Source organism: Pelophylax lessonae, assembly GCF_965119305.1.
Source record: "Pelophylax lessonae genome assembly, chromosome: 1".
NCBI classification, from domain to species: domain Eukaryota; kingdom Metazoa; phylum Chordata; class Amphibia; order Anura; family Ranidae; genus Pelophylax; species Pelophylax lessonae.
In genome coordinates, this window is record NC_138768.1 from 616,299,545 (window position 1) to 616,321,180 (window position 21,636).

General features: G+C 44.5%; 1 protein-coding gene across 1 annotated transcript in view; it reads right to left on the reverse strand.

Annotated features, from left to right (window-relative positions):
- ZGRF1 (zinc finger GRF-type containing 1) overlaps window positions 1–21,636 on the reverse strand; it is a 212,633-nt gene that overhangs the window by 122,108 nt on the left and 68,889 nt on the right. The window contains exons 13-14 of the mRNA XM_082254282.1: window positions 1,109–1,293; window positions 805–1,001 (exon numbers count right to left, since the gene is read on the reverse strand). Of these exons, the coding sequence (XP_082110408.1) occupies window positions 805–1,001; window positions 1,109–1,293 (382 nt within the window). The remainder of the gene's footprint in view (window positions 1–804; window positions 1,002–1,108; window positions 1,294–21,636) is intronic.

Here is a 21,636-nt window from a genome sequence, read left to right on the forward strand (position 1 = left end):
CAGACGGTTCTACTATGTAGAACCGTTGATCTGTGTTTTTACACTAGGAGACATGTCCCACTACAGTTAGAAGCACGCTCCTAGGACACACTTAACCCCTCCCTGTCCAATATAGTTAACCCCTTCCCTGCCAGTGTCATTTTTGCAGTAACAGTGCATATATATAGCACTGATTACTGTAGAAATGTCACTGGTAACCCCAAAAGTGTCAAAAATGTCAGTCAAGGGTCCGATCTGTCCGCCGCAATGTCGCAGTACCGCAAAAAAAAAAAAAAATCGCAGATCGCCGCCATTACTCCTTAAAAAAAACCACCAAAAATGACAAAAATCTTTGTTAGTAAACGCGATAACTTTTGCGCAAACCAATCAAAATACGCTTTTTGCGATTTTTTTTTACCAAACATAGGTAGCATAAAACAAATTGGCCAAAAATGTTAAAAAATTTTGATTTTTACTTTTTTTTTTTGGGGAATTTCATATAAAAAAAAGTGAAAAATATTGTTATTTTTGCAAAATCGACGCTCTTTTTTTGTTTATAGCGCATGATCAAAAAATCGCACAGGTGATCAAATACCACCAAAAGAAAGCTCTGTTTGTGGGAAAAAAAGGACGTGAAATTCGTTTAGGTACAGCATCGCACGACCGCGCAATTGTCCATTAAAGTCACGCAGTAAAAAAATCGCAAAAACCCCCTGGTCAGGAAGGGGGTAAAATCTTCCGGGGCTTAAGTGGTTAATGGACGGGAATGAAAGATATTTTAGTGCAATATTCAAATACATTGCAGATTATCCGTATACTACAAACCTAATGATAAGCTGGCTTTCTTCATACAAGTTTATATGCTGACATCTGATGTACTTGGACAAGCTCTTCATGTCCCCTAGTACAAGTCTGGACTCAGATTTTCCCTTCTCCTGATGTGTCCCTTTTACTTCATCCAACCATTTGAAGTATTTGCACTGATCAGCTTTAGGAGAATCGCATGTAAAAAAGAATCTGCCCTAGGGTCAAAAGAAAATGTTATATTTTTACAAATAATTTATCATTTTGTTTTTTGCCCCGGCCACAAATGTAACATTCTAAACCGAGATCAATATAAATGTGTTACCTTATTGGGACCTTCTTTTCTGACCATAACAAGCTTGGCAGGTTGCTGATGCAAGCAGAGTGGAGAAACGGTTTCCTTTCTGTTTATCTCATCAACCACTGATGATGTATAGAAGGATATGTCCACTTTGGAGAGAGCTTTATGTAGCCTCTGTGACAGCTCAAACATTATAACGTTTAAATGTTCTGTATAGGAAAAAATTAGGCAAAAATAATTATGGTGCATATAAAGTGGACATATCCACAGTCCAAGGCAGAGAGTGGAGACTGCTGCCATAGAAACATTTGAGGTGACAAAAGACAAACAGATTATTATTTTTAGTAGGTACTTAATATTTGAGAACTTGATATCTATGATTACAGCATTTTATAACATCAGCAGTGTAATAGCAATACATAAAAATTGGTATTTTCGACAATCCAAAATAAGCTTACTTAAAAATTTCCTTTCATGTCGTAGGTTCTGCCTGCTGACCATTTGATTCCTGCATGCTTTGCAGTTTATGTAAGCACTACTTATCCCATGATTTGTTACTGCCTGCAAGCATGATTTCTGTACTAACTCTACCTTTTGAGACTCAACCTCTCTGCATCTCTGTAGTTCAGAAGGCAGGCTCTGTGAATTCTGTTACACAGCAGTGCCTATTAACCACTCTGCAACCGCTCACAGTAATACTACTGCGGCAGAGTGGTTCGTTATCGTCCAGCCACGTAGTATTAACGTGACTGGACACTCCCCCTTCTGGGCGGCGCTTGCGCGCCGCCGGAGGCTCGCTCCCGCTGTTTTCATTCACAGCGGGAGTCGGGCCAGGGGAGGAGCAGCGGCGATCGCCGCTGCTCTTACCCGATCGTCGGGGATCGAGTCTGGAGATCCGCCCGCTGTGTGTAAACACAGCGGGCGGATCTCCATAGTGACAGGGAGTGACAGATCGGACTGTTCAGCATAGCTGGACATCCGATCTGTCCATGAATCACATAGTCACCTCCCCCCCTACACGTCAGTAAGCACCAGGCATACATTAACCCCTCCCTCTCCAATAAAATTAACCCCTTCCCTGCCAGTGTCATTTTTACAGTAACAGTGCATATTTATAGCACTGATTACTGCAGTAATGTCACTGGTACCCCCAAAAGTGTCAAAAATGTCAGTCAGGGGTCCGGTCTGTCCGCCGCAATGTCGCAGTCCCGCAAAAAAAATCGCAGATCGCCGCCATTACGCGTTAAAAAAAAAACACCAAAAATGACAGAAATCTTTCCCTTTGTTAGTAAACGCAATAACTTTTGCGCAAACCAATCAAAATACGCTTATTGCGATTTTTTTTACCAAACATATGTAGCATAAAACAAATTGGCCAAAAATTTTTAAAAAAATTGGTTTTTACATCTTTTTTGGGGGGAATTTCATATAAAAAAATGTTAAAAATATTGTTATTTTTTCAAAATAAACGCTCTTTTTTTGTTTATAGCGCAAAAAGTAAAAATCGCACAGGTGATCAAATACCACCAAAAGAAAGCTCTGTTTGTGGGAAAAAAAGGACGTAAATTTCGTTTGGGTACGGCGTCGCACGACCGCGCAATTGTCAGTTGAAGTCGCACAGCGCCGAATCGCAAAAAGTAACCTGGACGGAAGACAGCAAAATCCTCCGGTGGTAAAGTGGTTAACAGTGCGTAATGAGTGTCATAGAATTCACGTAAGTAAATAAGTGGGGATCTTCACAAAGTAAGCTTACAAATTTCAAGATCATTCAGAATTATAGGAGTAGGCAAGAAATAAGTGAAATGCAATGCAGAGATGAAAATATGCTATTACATTTTGAGGACAAGGCATACCAATGCCATAGAGGACATACAGTGCATTGCGAAAGTATTCGGCCCCCTTGAACTTTTCAACCTTTTGCCACATTTCAGGCTTCAAACATAAAGATATAAAACTGTAATTTTTTTTGTGAAGAATCAACAAGTGGGACACAATCATGAAGTGGAACGAAATTTATTGGATATTTCAAACTTTTTTAACAAATAAAAAACTGAAAAAATGGGCGTGCAAAATTATTCAGCCCCCTTAAGTTAATACCTTTTGCTGCGATTACAGCTGTAAGTCGCTTGGGGTATGTCTCTATCAGTTTTGCACATCGAGACACTGACATTTTTGCCCATTCCTCCATGCAAAACAGCTCGAGCTCAGTGAGGTTGGATGTAGATGGTTTGTGAACAGCAGTTTTCAGTTCTTTCCACAGATTCTCGATTGGATTCAGGTCTGGACTTTGACTTGGCCATTCTAACACCTGGATATGTTTATTTGTGAACCATTCCATTGTAGATGTTGCTTTATGTTTTGGATCATTGTCTTGTTGGAAGACAAATCTCCGTCCCAGTCTCAGGTCTTTTGCAGACTCCATCAGGTTTTCTTCCAGAATGGTCCGGTATTTGGCTCCATCCATCTTCCCTGTCCCTGCTGAAGAAAAGCAGGCCCAAACCATGATGCTGCCACCACCATGTTTGACAGTGGGGATGGTGTGTTCAGGGTGATGAGCTGTGTTGCTTTTACGCCAAACATAACGTTTTGCATTGTTGCCAAAAAGTTCGATTTTGGTTTCATCTGACCAGAGCACCTTCTTCCACATGTTTGGTGTGTTTCCCAGGTGGCTTGTGGCAAACTTTAAACTACACTTTTTATGGATATCTTTAAGAAATGGCTTTCTTCTTGACACTCTTCCATAAAGGCCAGATTTGTGCAGTATACGACTGATTGTTGTCCTATGGACAGAGTCTCCCACCTCAGCTGTAAAAATGGATTTTTGTAAGATCTTACCGTAAAATCCTTTTCTCTTAAGCTCATTGACAGACGTAGTCTTCTTGATTCTCAAGAGCTGGGTTATGTTGTCTCCGCAGGAGTAGGACTAGGCAGAAAGACAAAACGTTCTGGCTCCACCTTAGGGGCAGTCCCTGAGGGTATATCCTCCCTCTCTCTGCTACAGGGAATCAGTTCTGTTTAAAGCAGTACAGAGAATTTAACCCAACCCAACTCAATGATAGAGGGGCGGGTACTACGTCTGTCAATGAGCTTAAGAGAAAAGGATTTTACGGTAAGATCTTACAAAAATCCATTTTTCTCTATCGCTCATTGACAGACGTAGTCTTCTTGATTCTCAAGAGCTGGGACATCCAGAAGCAGTGCCACAAATGAGGGGTGGGATTGACAAAATCAAATCCAATCTAGAAGGCCCAACCGGTGCCAAACTAGAAGTTTTAAAGGCTCATTATAAACAAAGAATGAGACTAAAGAAAAAATTTTCCAACGGAAAAAACCCTCGAGGTAGACCACTGGTCTCCTCAAATTGCGGCCTGAAAAAACCTTGCGGCCAAACGAGGCATCAGACGATGCCATTACATCAACTTTATAATGTTTAGAAAAGGTATGCACCGACGACCAGGTAGCCGCCTTGCACACCTGGACCACTGACGCCTGATGGCGAAAGGCCCATGACGCACTAAGTGCCCGAGTGGAGTGCGCCTTAACAGGGAACGGGGGCTCCCGACCCTTAATAGAATAAGCCTGCACTACCGTCTGTCTGATCCATCTGGAAATGGTCGCGGCAGATGCAGGCAACCCCTTTTTGGGTCCATCTGGGATCACAAAAAGTGAATCCGTCTTGCGAAACGAGTCTGTCGTTTTCAAGTATACCCTGATCGCCCGGACCACATCAAAGGAGTGTAAAGCAAACTCCCGAGGATGACTGGGCTTAGGACACAGGGAAGGTAATACAATTTCTTCATTCAGATGAAACTCTGAAACCACTTTTGGTAGGAAGGATGGATTCGGACGAAGAACCACCTTATCTCTATGAACCACCAGATATGGTGAACGACAAGATAATGCGGCCAGTTCTGACACCCTGCGTGCAGAAGTAATAGCCACCAAGAAGGCCACCTTCTGGGACAACGTGGGTAGAGGAATCTCCCTAATATCTTCAAAGGGAGGTTTCTGAAGAACCGATAACACTAAATTAAAATCCCAGGGGGGTAACGGCGCGTGCACTGGCGGAGCCAGATGTCGCACCCCCTGGATGAAGTTCCGCACCAAGGAATGAGTAGCCAAAGGCTTCTGAAAGAAGATGGCTAATGCTGAGACCTGACCCTTGATAGTACTCAAGGCCAGTTTCTGCTCAACCCCTTGTTGCAGAAAAGCCAATATTCGACTAATCGAATAAGACCGAGGATGGAACCCCAAAGGTTCACACCATGCAATGTAGGACTTCCATGTGCGATGATAAATCTTTCTGGAAGTCGCTTTCCTTGCTTCAACTAGAGTAGGAATAACTGAAGCTGACAAACCTTTGTCCTTCAGCACCTGGGTCTCAATAGCCAGGCCGTTAAAGCCAGCGATCGTAAAGCAGGATGGAAGATCGGTCCCTGAGACAGTAGATCCTCCCTGAGAGGAAGTCTCCACGGGACGTCCGCCACCAGTCTGACCATGTCGGCGTACCAAGCTCGACGAGGCCAGTCCGGAGCTACCAGGATTACTGGGATTCCTTCCTCCTCTATCCTGCGAAGAAGTCTTGGCAGTAACGCGAGAGGAGGGAAGGCATATATTAGCTGGTATTGCCCCCACGGGGCGATCAGTGCGTCTGCGGTTTCTGCTAGAGGATCGCGGGAGCGAGCCACGAATCTCTGAACTTTCCTGTTGAATCGTGATGCCAACAGATCCACATCCGGGGTGCCCCACCGTAGGCACAACTGGTGGAAAACGTCTGGATGGAGGGACCATTCCCCCTGATCCAGGGTCTGACGGCTGAGATAATCTGCCTGCCAATTCTCCACCCCCGGAATAAACACCGCAGAGATTGCTGGAACAAATCGTTCCGCCCAGCGAAGAATGCAAGCCACTTCTTTGGCCGCTCGGACACTCTTGGTGCCCCCCTGGTGATTGACATAAGCCACGGCCGTGGCATTGTCCGACTGGATCCGAACCGGGCTGCCCCAGAGCTGCTCGGTCCAGTGAATCAGACAAAGTCTGATCGCTCTCAGTTCCAATACATTTATCGGTAACCTGGATTCTTCCGGGGACCAAAGTCCCTGGACAGATAACTGACCGAGAATTCCTCCCCATCCGGATAGACTGGCATCCGTGGTCACTATCGTCCAATATATTGGCAGAAATGACTTTCCCTGGCTGAGCATCGGAGACCGAAGCCACCAAACCAGAGACTCTCTGGTCTGTTTGCTCAATCGTATCTGATTGTCCAGGGATTCCGGATTCCGATTCCATCTGAGAAAAATCTCTTGCTGAAGAATTCGGGTATGGGACTGGGCAAATGGGACTGCTTCGAATGAAGCCACCATCAACCCCAGAACCCTCATGCAAGTCCGAAGGGAAGACCAGTTGTTGGACAGTAACAACTGGACTGCTGATTGAATCTTTCGGAGTTTCCCTACCGGAAGAAAAACTCTTGTCCTGACTGTGTCTAGGATTAGACCCAGATATTCGAGCCTCTGGGTGGGAACCAGAAATGACTTTTGCTGGTTCACCAGCCACCCGAATTCCTGTAAAGAAATCATAGTAATTTCTATGTTTTGTAGCAAGGTCTGAGGAGACTCTGCATGAAGCAGAAGATCGTCTAGGTAACCAAGGATCGATATACCTCTTTGGCGCAGAAGTGCCAACATTGGGGCCAACACCTTTGTGAAGACCCGCGGAGCCGTGGCGAGACCGAAAGGTAACGCCACAAACTGATAGTGGTTCTCCTCTACGGAAAAGCGTAGAAACCGCTGATGTCCTGCGAAAATGGGAATGTGAAGATAGGCGTCCTTGATGTCTATGGACGCTAGGACATCCCCTGGATGCAGGAAGGCTGCTACCGTGCGAATGGACTCCATTCTGAATCTTCTTATGTTGACGAAAGAATTGAGTGCTCTTAAGTCCAGAATTGGACGCACTTTGCCCTCTTTCCTGGGTATTGTAAACAGGTTTGAATAAAACCCTTGAAACCGTTCTGTCCAAGGAACGTGGACTACCACTCCTTGTTGTAGTAAATCTGTGACTGCTCTCCGCAGATCTTCTAAACGATCTGAGGATAGTCGGATATTGGAAGGGAAGAATCGCGCCGGTGGGAGAGATCGAAACTCGATCTTGTACCCTGACCTTATGACTTCGCAAACCCATTTGTCCGGGATTCTGGAAAGCCATGGATCCGGGAACCGGCGAAGACGTCCCCCCACCCCAGTTATGGGTGGGGGCGCACCTTCAGGCTTTGGATGGTTTATCTTCAGGTCTGGAGGGGGCGGGCTTTTGCTTGCCCGACCAACGACCCCTGACGCCTCCTGCAGGAGCTTTGGAGGACTTAGTTTTTTCACCCGCTGGACGAAAAAACCTCTTGTGAGCAGAAAAAGAAGGCCCTCGTCTTTGACGAGTTCCTCTACCTTTAAAATTTTGCGGTAAAAAGGTGCTCTTTCCACCGGTGAGATCCTTAATGATCTCATCTAAGTTGGCTCCAAATAGACGCTCTCCTGAAAAGGGGATATTAGCCAATGCTTTTTTGGAACCTTGGTCGGCTAACCAACCTTTTAGCCACAGTGTACGCCTGAGAACCACTGCTGAGACTGATGCTCGCGCCAATAATGGAGTGGCGTCTAACGCCGCATCACACACAAACTGTAACCCCTGTATCATTTGTTCCAACAAATCTGATACCGCCTGAGGGACCTCTTCTAAGTCCCGGCGTAACCACTTGGTCCATTCAGTTACAGCCTGCGGAACCAGACCAATAGCTATTATAGGTCTGAAAGCTGATCCAATCAAGGAAAACATGGTGCGAGACATAGCTTCTATCTTGCGATCCACTGGATCTTTAAAAGACGGAGCGTCTTCAAAAGGAATAACCGTGGCTTTATTCAATCTAGCAATTGGTGAATCCACCACAGGTGGTTCTGTCCATTTCTTAATAAGGGTTTCCTCAAACGGATAACGCCTGTCAATGCGTTTAGAAATAGTAAAAGTGCGTTTTGGCAGACGCCATTCTTCTTCGATTGGATTGCCAAAACATTTGGGCAATGGAAAAACCTTCGCCACTTTGATGCGTTTTTTAGTCCCAAAAGGGATTTCAGTTTCAGCTATTTCCGATGGAATACCCTGTAACCTTAAGGTCTCTTGAACAGATACAATGAGTGCGTTTACCAACGCTTCCTCTCGGGCTATGGCGGATGCCGAAACATCCTCCTCACTGTCTGAAGAGACAGGACCCGAGACACCAATCCCAGATGAAGTACCTGCAACTGCAGAAATAGGCTCAGAATCTGAATCCGAGGTCTCAGATAATAAGGGGTTAAGCGGGGGTCGCTTTCTTGCGCCCTGTCCCTGACAAGCCACTTCCACCCGGGACACAAAAGTTTCCATAATAGCTGACAATGATTCAATTGTCAATGGGGTGCTGGAGGATCCCGCAGACCCCTCGAGGGGATCCGGAGGAGATACATGAGTGGCAGGGTCCATGTTAATACAGGACACCTTTGCCAGCAAAACAAAAAACGTTTTCTTTTTTTTTTTTGTGTGTCTCCCCCTCGCGCAATAGCGCCCCTCAGAGTACCTGCTTCTCGACCATACCGAACCGACAGGCACCCTCTCTTCACAATACCCTCTCCACCGGGGTGGGGGTTTGTGGACGCCTCGACTCTCTGGTACCTGGCGTCCAAAGCGAGACTTTTAACTCGCAAAGTCAGTCCCTTCACTGGGACTCCGTCGCGGCCGACCCAGCGCGGAGCTCTGGTCTGCACGCGCTCGTAGGCAGAAACCGGGGTGACCACTGGATCTCAACATCCAGCCCGTCGCCCGGCCCCGCATACTTACTTGAATATGTCGCGGCCGACCAAGCGCAATGCCATGGTCTGCGCGCGCTCGTAGGCCGGCTGGGGTGACCACAAGTGTCGCCCAGTCCGGCATTTTTGCTTGAAGATCTCACAGGAAAAAAACACTGGAGAAAACTACCTAAAAAATGTCTTTTTCTTAAAGAAAAAAAGTCTTGCCAGGACCAAAAGATCCCAGCAAGGAACTTAGGTCCTTACTCCTGACTAGACAGAAAAAAACTGATCCCCTGTAGCAGAGAGAGGGAGGATATACCCTCAGGGACTGCCCCTAAGGTGGAGCCAGAACGTTTTGTCTTTCTGCCTAGTCCTACTCCTGCGGAGACAACATAACCCAGCTCTTGAGAATCAAGAAGACTACGTCTGTCAATGAGCGATAGAGAAATCTCTGCAGTTCATCCAGAGTGATCATGGGCCTCTTGGCTATATCTCTGATCAGTCTTCTCCTTGTATGAGCTGAAAGTTTAGAGGGACGGCCAGGTCTTCGTAGATTTGCAGTGGTCTGATACTCCTTCCATTTCGATATTATCGCTTGCACAGTTCTCCTTGGAATGTTTAAAGCTTGGGAAATCTTTTTGTATCCAAATCCGGCTTTAAACTTCTCCACAACAGTATCTCGGACCTGCCTGGTGTGTTCCTTGTTCTTCATGATGCTCTCTGCGCTTTAAACAGACCTCTGAGACTATCACAGTGCAGGTGCATTTATACGGAGACTTGATTACACACAGGTGGATTCTATTTATCATCATTAGTCATTTAGGTCAATATTGGATCATTCAGAGATCCTCACTGAACTTCTGGAGAGAGTTTGCTGCACTGAAAGTAAAGGGGCTGAATAATTTTGCACGCCCAATTTTTCAGTTTTTTTATTTGTTAACAAAGTTTGAAATATCCAATAAATTTCGTTCCACTTCATGATTGTGTCCCACTTGTTGTTGATTCTTCACAAAAAAATTACGGTTTTATATCTTTATGTTTAAAGCCTGAAATGTAGCAAAAGGTAGCAAAGTTCAAGGGGGCCAAATACTTTCGCAAGGCACTGTACATTGAGGTTTTTTAGATACGTTTTTCTAATTGTGCAGTTCCAATTTTCAACAAAATTGAAAATGGAATTTAGATGCAAAGTTTCACATAGATTCATACATTACTAGAACAGCAAAGGACATAAAGAACTTCCTAACAAAGAGTACAGCAACAAGTGCAAATAAGATGTCTAATTATCAATCTGATATTTCACTGATAAAAAAAAAAAAAAACAACATGTTCAGCAGAGAATTATACATTGGAAAAGAGGGCTATACATGCATAGTACACTTTATATGATATAATAGGCCGCCTACAAGATTTTCATGTTTTCTAAGCTGTATGAAACTTTTTGTGTGCCAGTTATATGCATACTTGGTTCCTTTGTTTTTCAAACTTCATTAAAACAAGAGAATATTTGTTCCTTGCCTTACTTACTACTGACCCCTGCACTCTGCATGACATACGACTGACCTCTGAACTCTGCATTACTTACTATTGACCTCGGGGTTACTAAACACTGACCCCTGAATTCTGCAGAACCTAATACTTACCTCTGAACGAAACATTACTTATTAATGACCCCCAATTAAAATTTCAGTAGTATGTAATGCTACTGCAAGGGTTAACGCTTGTTTCCATCTAGGGGATATGGAAAAGCAGTTTTACTAACCCCTCCCTTCCCACAGGCATCTCTGTCTTACAAGACTGGTCCCAGCAGCCTCTTCTTCCCAATGCTCTGGTGGTCAGATGCCCCTGACATAATCAAATTGATGAAGGGCCCATAGCTCTGAGTTGGGCCAGAAGACACAGATGAACCGTCTACAACTGAAGCATAGGGGAGCAGTTTGGGCAAAAATAATGCTTTTTTTTAATTAAACGGTAACTACTTTCATGGGGAAAAAATAGCAAATAAAGAAAAAACAATACAGCGTATACAATTGCGACACAAATCATATTGTAATTGATTATTAAAAATGACCTTTCCTTTTCAATCTGCAGCTGTTATTTTCTGAAAATGCAATGCAATTTGGCTACCTGGAGGTGTTCTGTACACAGAATGTGTATTGACCACACCCCAGAAACATAATTTCCTGCTTGTATGATTGGCTCATCAATTTTCCCCAGACGTCTGCCTAAGACACAAGTCAGAATTCAGGCATCCCCTGCAACAAAAATGTCATTTTTGGTGAGATACTCCCAATAGGAACACGTCTAAAGGGATGCAGGCCCAGCAGCATTCCTCATTAGAGGCCTGCAGCTGCCAAAGTTGACAGAGAATTATGAAACCACTTCCATTAGACCCACTCAGCACAGAGGCACAAACAATCATTTCTTCAGAATAACAAAAGGTAGGAATCTGCAACAAAGTTTGTTAAAAACCCTGCAATGTACAGAGATCACACAGGGGGGGATTGCTTTTTCTCAACAAAAGTGGAGTTACGCTACTGCAGCGAAGTGGTTAGTTATCGTCCATCGACGAAGACCTACGTCGCTGGACTTCTCCCCTTGTGGGCAGTGCGCGAGCCGCCGGAGGCTCGCTCCCGCTGTATTCAGTCACAGCGGGAGTTGGGGCAGGGGAGGCGCGGCGGTGATCACCGCCGCTCTTCCCCGATCATCAGGGATCGAGTGAGGAGATCCGCCCGCTTGTGTAAACAAAGCGGGCGGATCTCCTAAGTGACAAACAGTGACAGATTGCAGGATTCAGCATAGCTGAACCTGCGATCTGTGCCTGTGTCACACAGTCCCCTCCCCCCACACACGTCAGTAAGCACCAGGCATACATTAACCCCTTGATCACCAATAAAAGTTAACCCCTTCCCTGCCAGTGTCATTTTTACAGTAACAGTGCATATTTATAGCACTGATTACTGTAGTTATGTCACTGTTACCCCCAAAAGTGTTAAAAATGTCAGTCAAAGGTCCGATCTGTCCGCCGCAATGTCGCAGTCCCGCAAAAAAAAAAAAAAAATTGGATATTTTTTAGCTGTCAAAGTAGAAAAATATTGTTATTTTTTCAAAATTGTCGCATTTTTCTATTAATATCGCAAAAAAAAAAAAAAAAAAAAAGCGCAGAGGTGATCAAATACCACCAAAAAAAAGCTCTGTTTGTGGGGAAAAAAGAGGACATAAATTTCGTTTGGGTACGGCGTTGCATGACCGCGCAAATGTCAGTTAAAGTCGCACAGTACCGAATCGCAAAAAGTGGCTTGGACGTAGGACAGCAAAATCCTCCGGTGGTAAAGTGCTTAAGTGAGTACATTTAACAAACATGCATATAATCAATCTTTGGGGGGGGGGGGGGACAGCTTAAATAAAGTGAAGCATAATGGAAAAAGCCATAAGAGAAATAGAAAAGTTAGTCATGTTTAGGAGCCTTTCTATTACTGAAAGTGAACCTGTCTGAAAGTAAGAAGTGGGTAAGGTACCATTCCTGAATTTTAGGTATCTTATATCTGCAAGCACTTGTGTTAGTCTACAGAACAATTCATGTGCTACATAGAGCTCCTTGAATCCTGGTCCCAGGCTTTACAAAGAGCCTTGAATTGTCTCTAAGTTGGGCTTAAAGCCCACCTCTTCCTGGCACTAAGCCCCACTCTCTGTAATTCTACTTTTAAATGTCAGAGAATTCATTGTATACTAAGAACCTAGAGTTTGACAGTATACTAAAAGAAAAATAGGCTTAGCCCTGTGGAGGCTGGAAGTTTATCTCAACTTGAAATGCAGTTGCCGCCCTATGAATAGCTAGGCCTAGGCTAAAGGCATTTTACAAACGCCTAATGCAGTCTGAATGCGCTTATAGGTATACTACACCATGCTTTACAGCACATGTACTGGGATGATGTTACTCTAGGTTACCTCCCTAATAATGCCACTTTCTCCTCTACTTTGGTCAGCTTCATGGCATATGACTTTTATTAGTTATTTTTTAAATATTCCCATTCCTGCATCATTTATTGGTATTGGTGGGGCAATCTAGCTCAGGTGATTTAATTGCAATTAACTGGTTCCCAAAAGGGCCAGATTTAAAATCGACCATTCTAAAAGCAATCCTCTAATGAATAAGCTATAAAGCCTGATTACATTATTTACTGTAAATAAATATTACTGTTTAAGTACAGAAGAAAGCTCAAGATTAACAATCAGCACTGGGGTACAGTAGACACTCTTCTCTAATTGGGTGGCTTAAATGAGCAACACCTAATCCCATTTGAAGATCCATGTAAATCCTTTTACAAAGAAAGCCATAATATTGTAAATTGTTTTTGCCAAGGGCATTTTGTAGAGTCCTTTACATCTAGCAGCCCAATCCCTTTATATAATAAATCAGTAAAAGAAAGAGGTGAGAGACAATCAATTTCACCAGGTACTGCAAGCAAAGGACACAAACATGTACATTTAAATGCAATTTGCTGATGTAATCTAACATATATTTAATTCCAATTAATTCAGCCATATTTCCATTAAATCTTAATTACATATTCTGAAAATTGGACGGTGTGTGGCCAGCCCTACTGTAGAGATAAGAAGAGAATCAGATAATTCTGTATATACGCATTCACTGCCATTGATTTTTTTTCTTTTTTCAAAAGAAGAGACTAAGGTCGCCAATACACATTTTGAAACTCGTTAATGAGCAGGCTGAACGTATCAATTTGATTGATCAATCAACTTGGGTACAACCAGCCTGTCAAATTCTCTTGCGATTATCACTAGCGGCTAGCAATAATCACAATCTTTGTTCGACAGGGGTGGCTTTCTCAGCCGGGAGCAGACAATGGCCCAGCAGGAGGGATTCCCCTGTCAGTACTGTCTGTGTTGATGGGGGAGTCTTGCAAATTACTTTCCTGCAAATGGTGGTTGCAGAAAAGAAATTTGCACCGTGCATGACCTGCCTAAGGGGTTGTTTTACTAAAACTGGAGTGCTAAATCTGGTGCAGCTGTGCAGAGTAGCCAATCAGCTTGTTCAATTAGGCTTTGACAAAAAAAAAAAAAAAAAACCTGGAATCGGTTTGGTTTCTATGCAGAGCTGCACCAGATTTTGCACTCTCCAGTTTTAGTAAATAAACCCCTAAGGCTCCTTTCACACGGGCAGTGCGCCTGACGAAGTCTGTTTTGCTCAGCGGGGATTAATCCGCCGATCCCCGCTGAGCAGGCGGATGACAGCTCCGTTTCTGCTCTGTGTGTCCTCTATGGGGAGATCGGATGAGAATAGACTGCCTGTCCGTTCTCATCCGATCTTATCCAATCCTCCAGACGGATGGAAAATATGGTTTCCATCCATCTGGATTTCACGGACAGGATCAGATAGCAGCAGGTGTCAGCGGAGATGTCTCTGCTGACATCCGCCGCTCCATAGAACTGCATGGAGCATCCGATCCGGTCCGCCTGAAAAACTGGAGCGTGTGAAAGGAGACTAAAAGTCACAGGACCCTGGTGCAAAATGCCCCAAAAAAATACAGAATGTTGTAACTTCTGTTGCCTAATATCTCTACTTCAGGTTAATATAAAAATTCACACCAAAGAACCTTACTAATAAGCAGGATTAAAGTGGCCTCAAGCATAATCAAGGTATACAGTACCTAATGCCAAGGATGGAGACATCTCTCAAATCTACAAAAAAAATAAAATCCGAGTTCTAGTATCATGGCTGGGTAAGGGACCTTGTATGTACAGTATACAATGTGGCACTAGGCAGGGATGTTCACTATCCCCCTACTTTCTGAAAAAGCTTTAGAAGCACTGACTGAAGTCCCATAGATTGCTTCACCTTGATTTGAAATGACTGAAAGTACTGATTTATATGCTGATAATATGCAAATAAATTAAGCAGACCCAGGTGATTTTACATTTCTGTAGTACACATTCAGGCCCCTACAAATTTTTAAAAAAGTATGTCCTACCGCTGGAAATATTTCACCCTATGTGCCTCCCCCTCCCCCTTAAAATGGGCTGATATGTTCAAATACAAAATTTTATAATACAAAGGTGGACCTATTTATTCCATTACATCCTCCTAATCAACGCCATCACCTGTTTCTGATGTATCCCTCCTTTTCTTAAAGCATGAAGACTAAAGAGCACAATTACTACTTGGCAAACTTCGTCGTTCTGTCAACAATAAAAACTCAAGCTGATTGAACCAAAAAAAAAACTGACAGATCTCCACATCAACACATCCCACATCCATGTTAATGTAGGGATCTTTCCCGCTATTCAATTGTATTCTGACAGGGGGACTTCCTCCCTGCCATTGGCTGCACATGCTGGTCGAATGCAGTTTTTCCAGTGTAGCCAGGTGATGAAAACAATTCCGGCATGATTAACCACTTAAGCCCCGGAAGATTTTACCCCCTTCCTGACCAGGGGGTATTTTGCGATTCGGCACTGCGTGACTTTAACGGACAATTGCGCGGTCATGCGACGCTGTATCTAAACAAATTTGGCGTCCTTTTTTTCCCACAAACAGAGCTTTCTTTTGGTGGTATTTGATCACCTGTGCGATTTTTTGATCACGCGCTATAAAAAAAAAAGAGCGTAAATTTTGCAAAAAATAGCAATATTTTTCTCATTTTTTTATATGAAATTCCCCCCCAAAAAAATTAAAAAATCAACATTTTTTAACATTTTCGGCCAATTTGTTTTATGCTACCTATGTTTGGTAAAAAAAAAAAATCGCAAAAAGCGTATTTTGATTGGTTTGCGCAAAAGTTATCGCGTTTACTAACAAAGGGAAAGATTTTTGTCATTTTTGTTGTTTTTTTTTTAACGCGTAATGGCGGCGATCTGCGATTTTTTTTGCGGTACTGCGACATTGCGGCGGACAGATCGGACCCTTGACTGACATTTTTGACACTTTTGGGGTTACCAGTGACATTTCTACAGTAATCAGTGCTATATATATGCACTGTTACTGTAAAAATACACTGGCAGTGAAGGGGTTAACTTTTTTTGAAAGGGAGGGGCTATGTGTGTCCCTAGGGGTGTGCTTTCTACTGTGATTGGCTGTGGCTTCAGATGTATGAAGAGTGATCAACGGTTCTACATAGTAGAACCATATGATCATCCTTCATACACAGGGGAGAATGACAGGCAGCTTGTTTACACAAGCTGCCTGACTTTCTCCCTCTCCCCCGCCGATCGCAGAGTGACCGGCGGACATCGGGTCCGCCGGTCACACGCGCGGGGGGGTCCGTGACCACACGGGAGTGCGCCTCCGGGGGCGCGCGCTCGCTCCCTAGACCCTCACAAGCTAGTGACGTAGCCCTACGTCACTTTGCCTGTGAGGGGCTGACTGCCGACGTAGATCGGCGTTAGGCAGTCGGCAAGTGGTTAAGGCTGATGTACTATCTCTTTAATATCTGGGTCTCTGTTAAGAGGATGGTGTGTTGGATTGTGGGAAATGTAGTCCCGAGGCGGGTGAAGACTGTGGACGACTGATTGGATTGAACTATACCCCCAGGAGCTGTGGGTTCCGCGGGGACTGGGAGAGCTTATAAATTAGGGGTGGGACCAAAGGTTCGCTCTCTTACCTCAAGGACAGCGTGCTGTGCGGACGGAGGGAAGAGCTGCTGCGCAGTGCAGAGAAGGAGAGGCCGCGGGCCTAGCGGAAGACACCTTGGAGAGGTGGCGTGTGTCACGGAGGAAGGTGGCGGACTGAGCGCAGAGACACCAGAGAAAGGCGGTGGGTGTTACCGGGGGTAACTGGCCTGGTGTGGAGGACTGCTAAGCAAGGACACCAAGGGATCAGGTGAGAGACATCTGATTACAGCAAACACTGTAGTTTACAAATACAGTACCAGAACAGGCCTGTGACGCAGTATAAATACTGAGGGAACTTTTCTACTATAGAACGGTTGCCATAGGACACTGCAGTTTGTAATAGTGCATGGTGAACCAGAAGGCCTTAAAGTGGAGTTCCAGCCTAACACACTTACCTGTCCAACGGTCCAGCGATGCGGCCGCCCGAAGCCTCACTCTTCTCCCTCTCTGGCGCCGGCATCACTGGTGTGGGCACCCGGCTGTGACAGTTTGCGGCTTCACAGCCAGGTACGCACTGCGCATGCGCGAGTTGCGATACTCGTCGTGATTGGCCGGCAATCTTCTGGGACCTCTGACATGTCCCAGAAGATTGCAGGGAGGGAGGGGGAGAGGAGAACTTCCGCTCAGGGAGCCGCGGCGCTCCGAAAGGAAGTGGGAGCGGGTACCTGTCAAAACCAGGTACCCGCTCCCCCCCCCCCCCCAAAAATGACATATCAAATGTGGCATGTCAGGGGGTTAGCACTACCTAAAGTGGAAGTTCCAGTTTTGGGTGGAACTCCGCTTTAACTAAACACACGCCAGCCCTTAGACTGTATACATCCTAGACAGAGCCTGGATATTAATATTTCCTTTTCCCTGTTGGATTACAAATATTTCCCTTTCTCGTTCTGGATTACAAATATCATTCTTGGAATGATAAAAGAGCTTCACTGCCGGCGAAGATAAGCAAGGCCTTGCCCAGGAGGAGACTCATATAATTCATAGAGAAGGGGGCCCCCTATAGGTGCCAGAGTGCACTCTATTAGATTGTATTGCAATATAGTGTTCGAGCAGCTGAGCTAATTCATACTGAATACATTATTCATTAATAACCTGAGGATATTTGGTTATACTTGTTTGGTGACTCTCACATCTTTAAAGGAGGAATGATCTATTGAAATAGCAACAAATATATTTACATTTCTTAATTTGGGACTCAGAAGCTTAATTTGGTTATCTTTACCTATATTTCCTGTTTGTGTTGAATTTACAATTGTTCATTTTCCTGCTAAAAGATAGTAAAACTGATCTTTCATTATTGAACCTTTGTTGTTGACTATTTACTCACTATATCAGAACCCATAGTGTTAGTCGGGTCGGAAGGGACTCAGGGTCCAGGAAGTGAGGAGGATCTGAACACACCAGCATTACCATTCATCAGAAGACTGGCTTCTGTTGAAGACAGCTGTATACACAGACTGAAATTTGGCTGTGTATACACTGCTTTAGTCTTCATCTCCCACTGCTCTTACTGGCTTCTGATGCAAGCAGAGAGAAGTGACATGAGACTATCCATGAAGGACACAAGTGCCCAATATGCAGAGTGTGATTGACAGCTGAATTTGCCTTTCTTTATTTCCTGCAAAAGGCAAGATGGCATCACTAAATTATGAAAAAAATTGCGTCTCGTATGACAGATTTGAGCAGACTTTTTTCCACAGAATATGCACAACATTGCTTTCAAGTGTGTATATAGCTACTATATTAATCTTGAACTTTCTGATTATATTCTTTTGAAAGAAACACTGTGTGATTTTACCTTTATTTGGAGTAATCAATGTGTTAGATAAAATCCAGGGAGGTATTATCTGTCAGGACATGAAAGCCCCTGACCCCAAAATGACAGCCCATGACCCCTACATGGTGGCCCAACTCTTTTGTATGCATTATTGGTTTTGAGAACAAAGCTGCAGAGTGGTCAACTAACATATTAAGCCCTTGGGGGTTAAAGCAGTATTAAACCCTCAATTTTTTTTTTTAGTTTAACACCATGTATGCAATAAAAATCCTTAGTAATCTATTTTTTTTTTTTTTAATTCTTAGCCCAGTGCCTACAGTTCACAATGTTCAATGTTGCTAGTTTCTGTTCTCATAGTGTTGCTTCCCTGAACTTCCAGTCTTCACAGCAGTCTTCACAGGAAAGTGTTAACCATGGACAGTGCAGTCTCTGCTAAATTTGATAACTTGGAGAAGGGCGGGGAGGAGTTAGGAGGAGCGCCTTGCTATCCTAGGCTCCGGGACTGTGTGTCTCTATTACACAGAGGCTAAGAATTCTAGTGCCTGCATGCAAGGATGGCTCCATAGGATGCTGCCAGAGAAAGGAGCCACCTTCAAATAGGAAACCTGGGGCAGTAGTCAAGGCACCAGATTATGCTGGAAGATGGGCAAGGATTAACCAGTTGCCGACCACCCACTGCAGTTTTACTGCGGCAAGGTAGCCCGGTTGCACGAATCGACCAACGTTGGTCGCGCGGGGGTAGGGGGCACATGCCCACCATGATCTGATTCAGTTCAGAACCGATCAGTCATCTGGTCCAGGCCAATGATTTATGGCCTGGACCTGGTGATCGGTTCTGACCAATGATAGACCCTCCTGTGCCTGTGTAATGTAAACACAGGCACAGGATATAATACAATCTCCTCTCCTGGAGCCCTTTTTGGCTCCAGCGTGACAGGAGAAAGCATCAGACAGTGAGTACACAAGAACTATACTGACACCAGTACACCTAGGCACATTTGCCAACCCCCTGATCACCCCCCCCAGGTAACCCTTTTACTCCCTGTCACAGTGTCACTATTGACAGTATACAGATCATTTACTGATCACTGTTATTAGTGTCACCGGTGACGCCAGTTAGTGTCAGCAGCAGTTAGTGGTAGTTAGTGTCTGTCCAAGATAGGTTTAGGGTACCCGAAATATATCCCCTAATAAAGATTTAACCCCCTGATTACCCCAATTAACCCCTTCACTACCCTGTCACAGTGTCACTATTATAGTGTACAGATCTTTTTTTCTGATCACTGTATTAGTGTCACAGGTTAGGTCAGTTAGCATTGACGTTAGTTAGCATCAATCCAGGATAGCGTCAGATTGCCCGCCACATATTTAGTAATACATTTTAACTCTTTGATTGCCAGTGACACATACACACACACTAAAACACCTCCATTACGAGTATAGTGTCTGAACGGATCAATATCTTTGATCAGATCAGAACTATACTAGTGTCCCCAATAGTATTGTATGTTGTTCCCATAACGCAGCGTTAGTAGGATCAGCCCCGACACCTGCCAGCACCTGCGTTTAGCCCCTCCACCCAGTCCCCAAGAAGTGCACTATCAGCAGAATACTGTCACTTCTGCTACAAAGCACACTAATCCGCAGCGTTAGCAGAGTCAGGCCTGATCTCTGCTAGCACTAGCAGTTACATATTTTGGTAGCGGTTCAAAACAGTCCTTGACAAGTTGACAACCAGGTGCTTTTTTACCTGTGAGTCACACTAGGTACCGATACATTTTTCGACCAAAATGTCCAAACAGAGGTACACTAGTGAAAAGGCCTACATGATGCAGAGCATGATGGATGAGAGCGATGGGGAAGCCCCACTGTCAGATTCAGGCTCAGTATTTGAACCAGTAGAGAGCAGCGGCACCCTGACAGATAGCAGGGACCACTACTCCGTTGTCAGAGCTAAGGTCAGGCGTACCCTACTCCGTTCTTCTGATGCTGAGAAGCAACATTAGCATTGCGAGCACCAGTGGCCTAGTACATCACATGGTTCTCGTATGCAGCAGAGTGTTGGTACTAGTGCCGCTCAACCTTCTGGTGAACTGGCAAGCAACAGTGGCCTAATACATCCTGGTCATAGACAAACCAGCACTGCAGTAACACTTGGTGACGTGGCGAGTCCCATAAGTGCAGTCATGCTGGTGGCTAGCACAAGTAATGTCCACCAGTCACCAAGAATTCGAAGACAGGCCCATAGAGCCCATAGTGTCCTTCCTCATGTGCTTGAAAATCCTGATTGGGAGCCCACCTCTTCTGCAGCGCCAGTACTTCCCCCATTTATGAGGTAGTACACAGCGCAAAAATAGGTATGCTTAGAAAAAAGTGAAAATATACAAATTGTGTGGAAAAATGATCTAATAGTAGATCATAAACCCTAAATAGATAAATAAATGAATAAATAACCTTGTATGCTGATTTCAATAAAAGTGCAAAACAGTGCTGATGTAACAAGTCAAAATAAAGTGCAAGAACAGTGATAATTCTCCATTCTAGATATATATACAAATATAAACCAATAAGAAAAAAGAAATGTGCAAAATCTTCTCTTATTCTTAAAAGTCCCAAAAAGTCCAATTTAAGCAAGTACCCAGTGAAAAAAAAGTGCAATGTGCTCTGTGCTCCTTAATAAGCAGATCAGTGCCAATAAGGTGCAAACATGTGCAGTTCCACTCCCTTTGGGTGATTCCACTTACCAGTCTGCCAGAACCCCCGTAGCAATAATTCATGTGGGTCAAAAATGCTATAGTCCGGTGTGGGATGGGGTGCCTTTTAATCACATACAGGATGGGATTTCCTTATGGACCTCTCTGTATTACCGGTCTCATATGACCACTAAACACCCGTTCATCTGGGGAGACCGGTCTGATTGCCCGGATTTCCAGGATGTTGATCGGTAGAACAGACTTCTTTCGAGTCCAAACCCCTGGGGCCGAGTGCGTGCCCAAGGCACCTCCCCACCCAGACAAGCTGGCGTCCGTAGAGACCACCGTTTAGTATAAGGGAAGGAAGGATTTCCCCTGACGAAGCACCGGGGAGCAGAGCAACCACAGTAAGGCGCCCCTCATACCATTGGTCAATCTGATCAGATTGTCCAGGGACCCAAGAGTCTTGTCCCATTTGGACAGAACCTCCCTTTGCAGAGGTCTGGTGCGAAACTGAGCAAAAGGAACTGCCTTCGAAGGTGGAAACCATCAACCCCAGCGCTTGCATGCAAGTCCTGAGAGATAACCAGCGGTTGGACAATAGAAGCTGAATCGCATGCTGCAACTTTTGCAGCG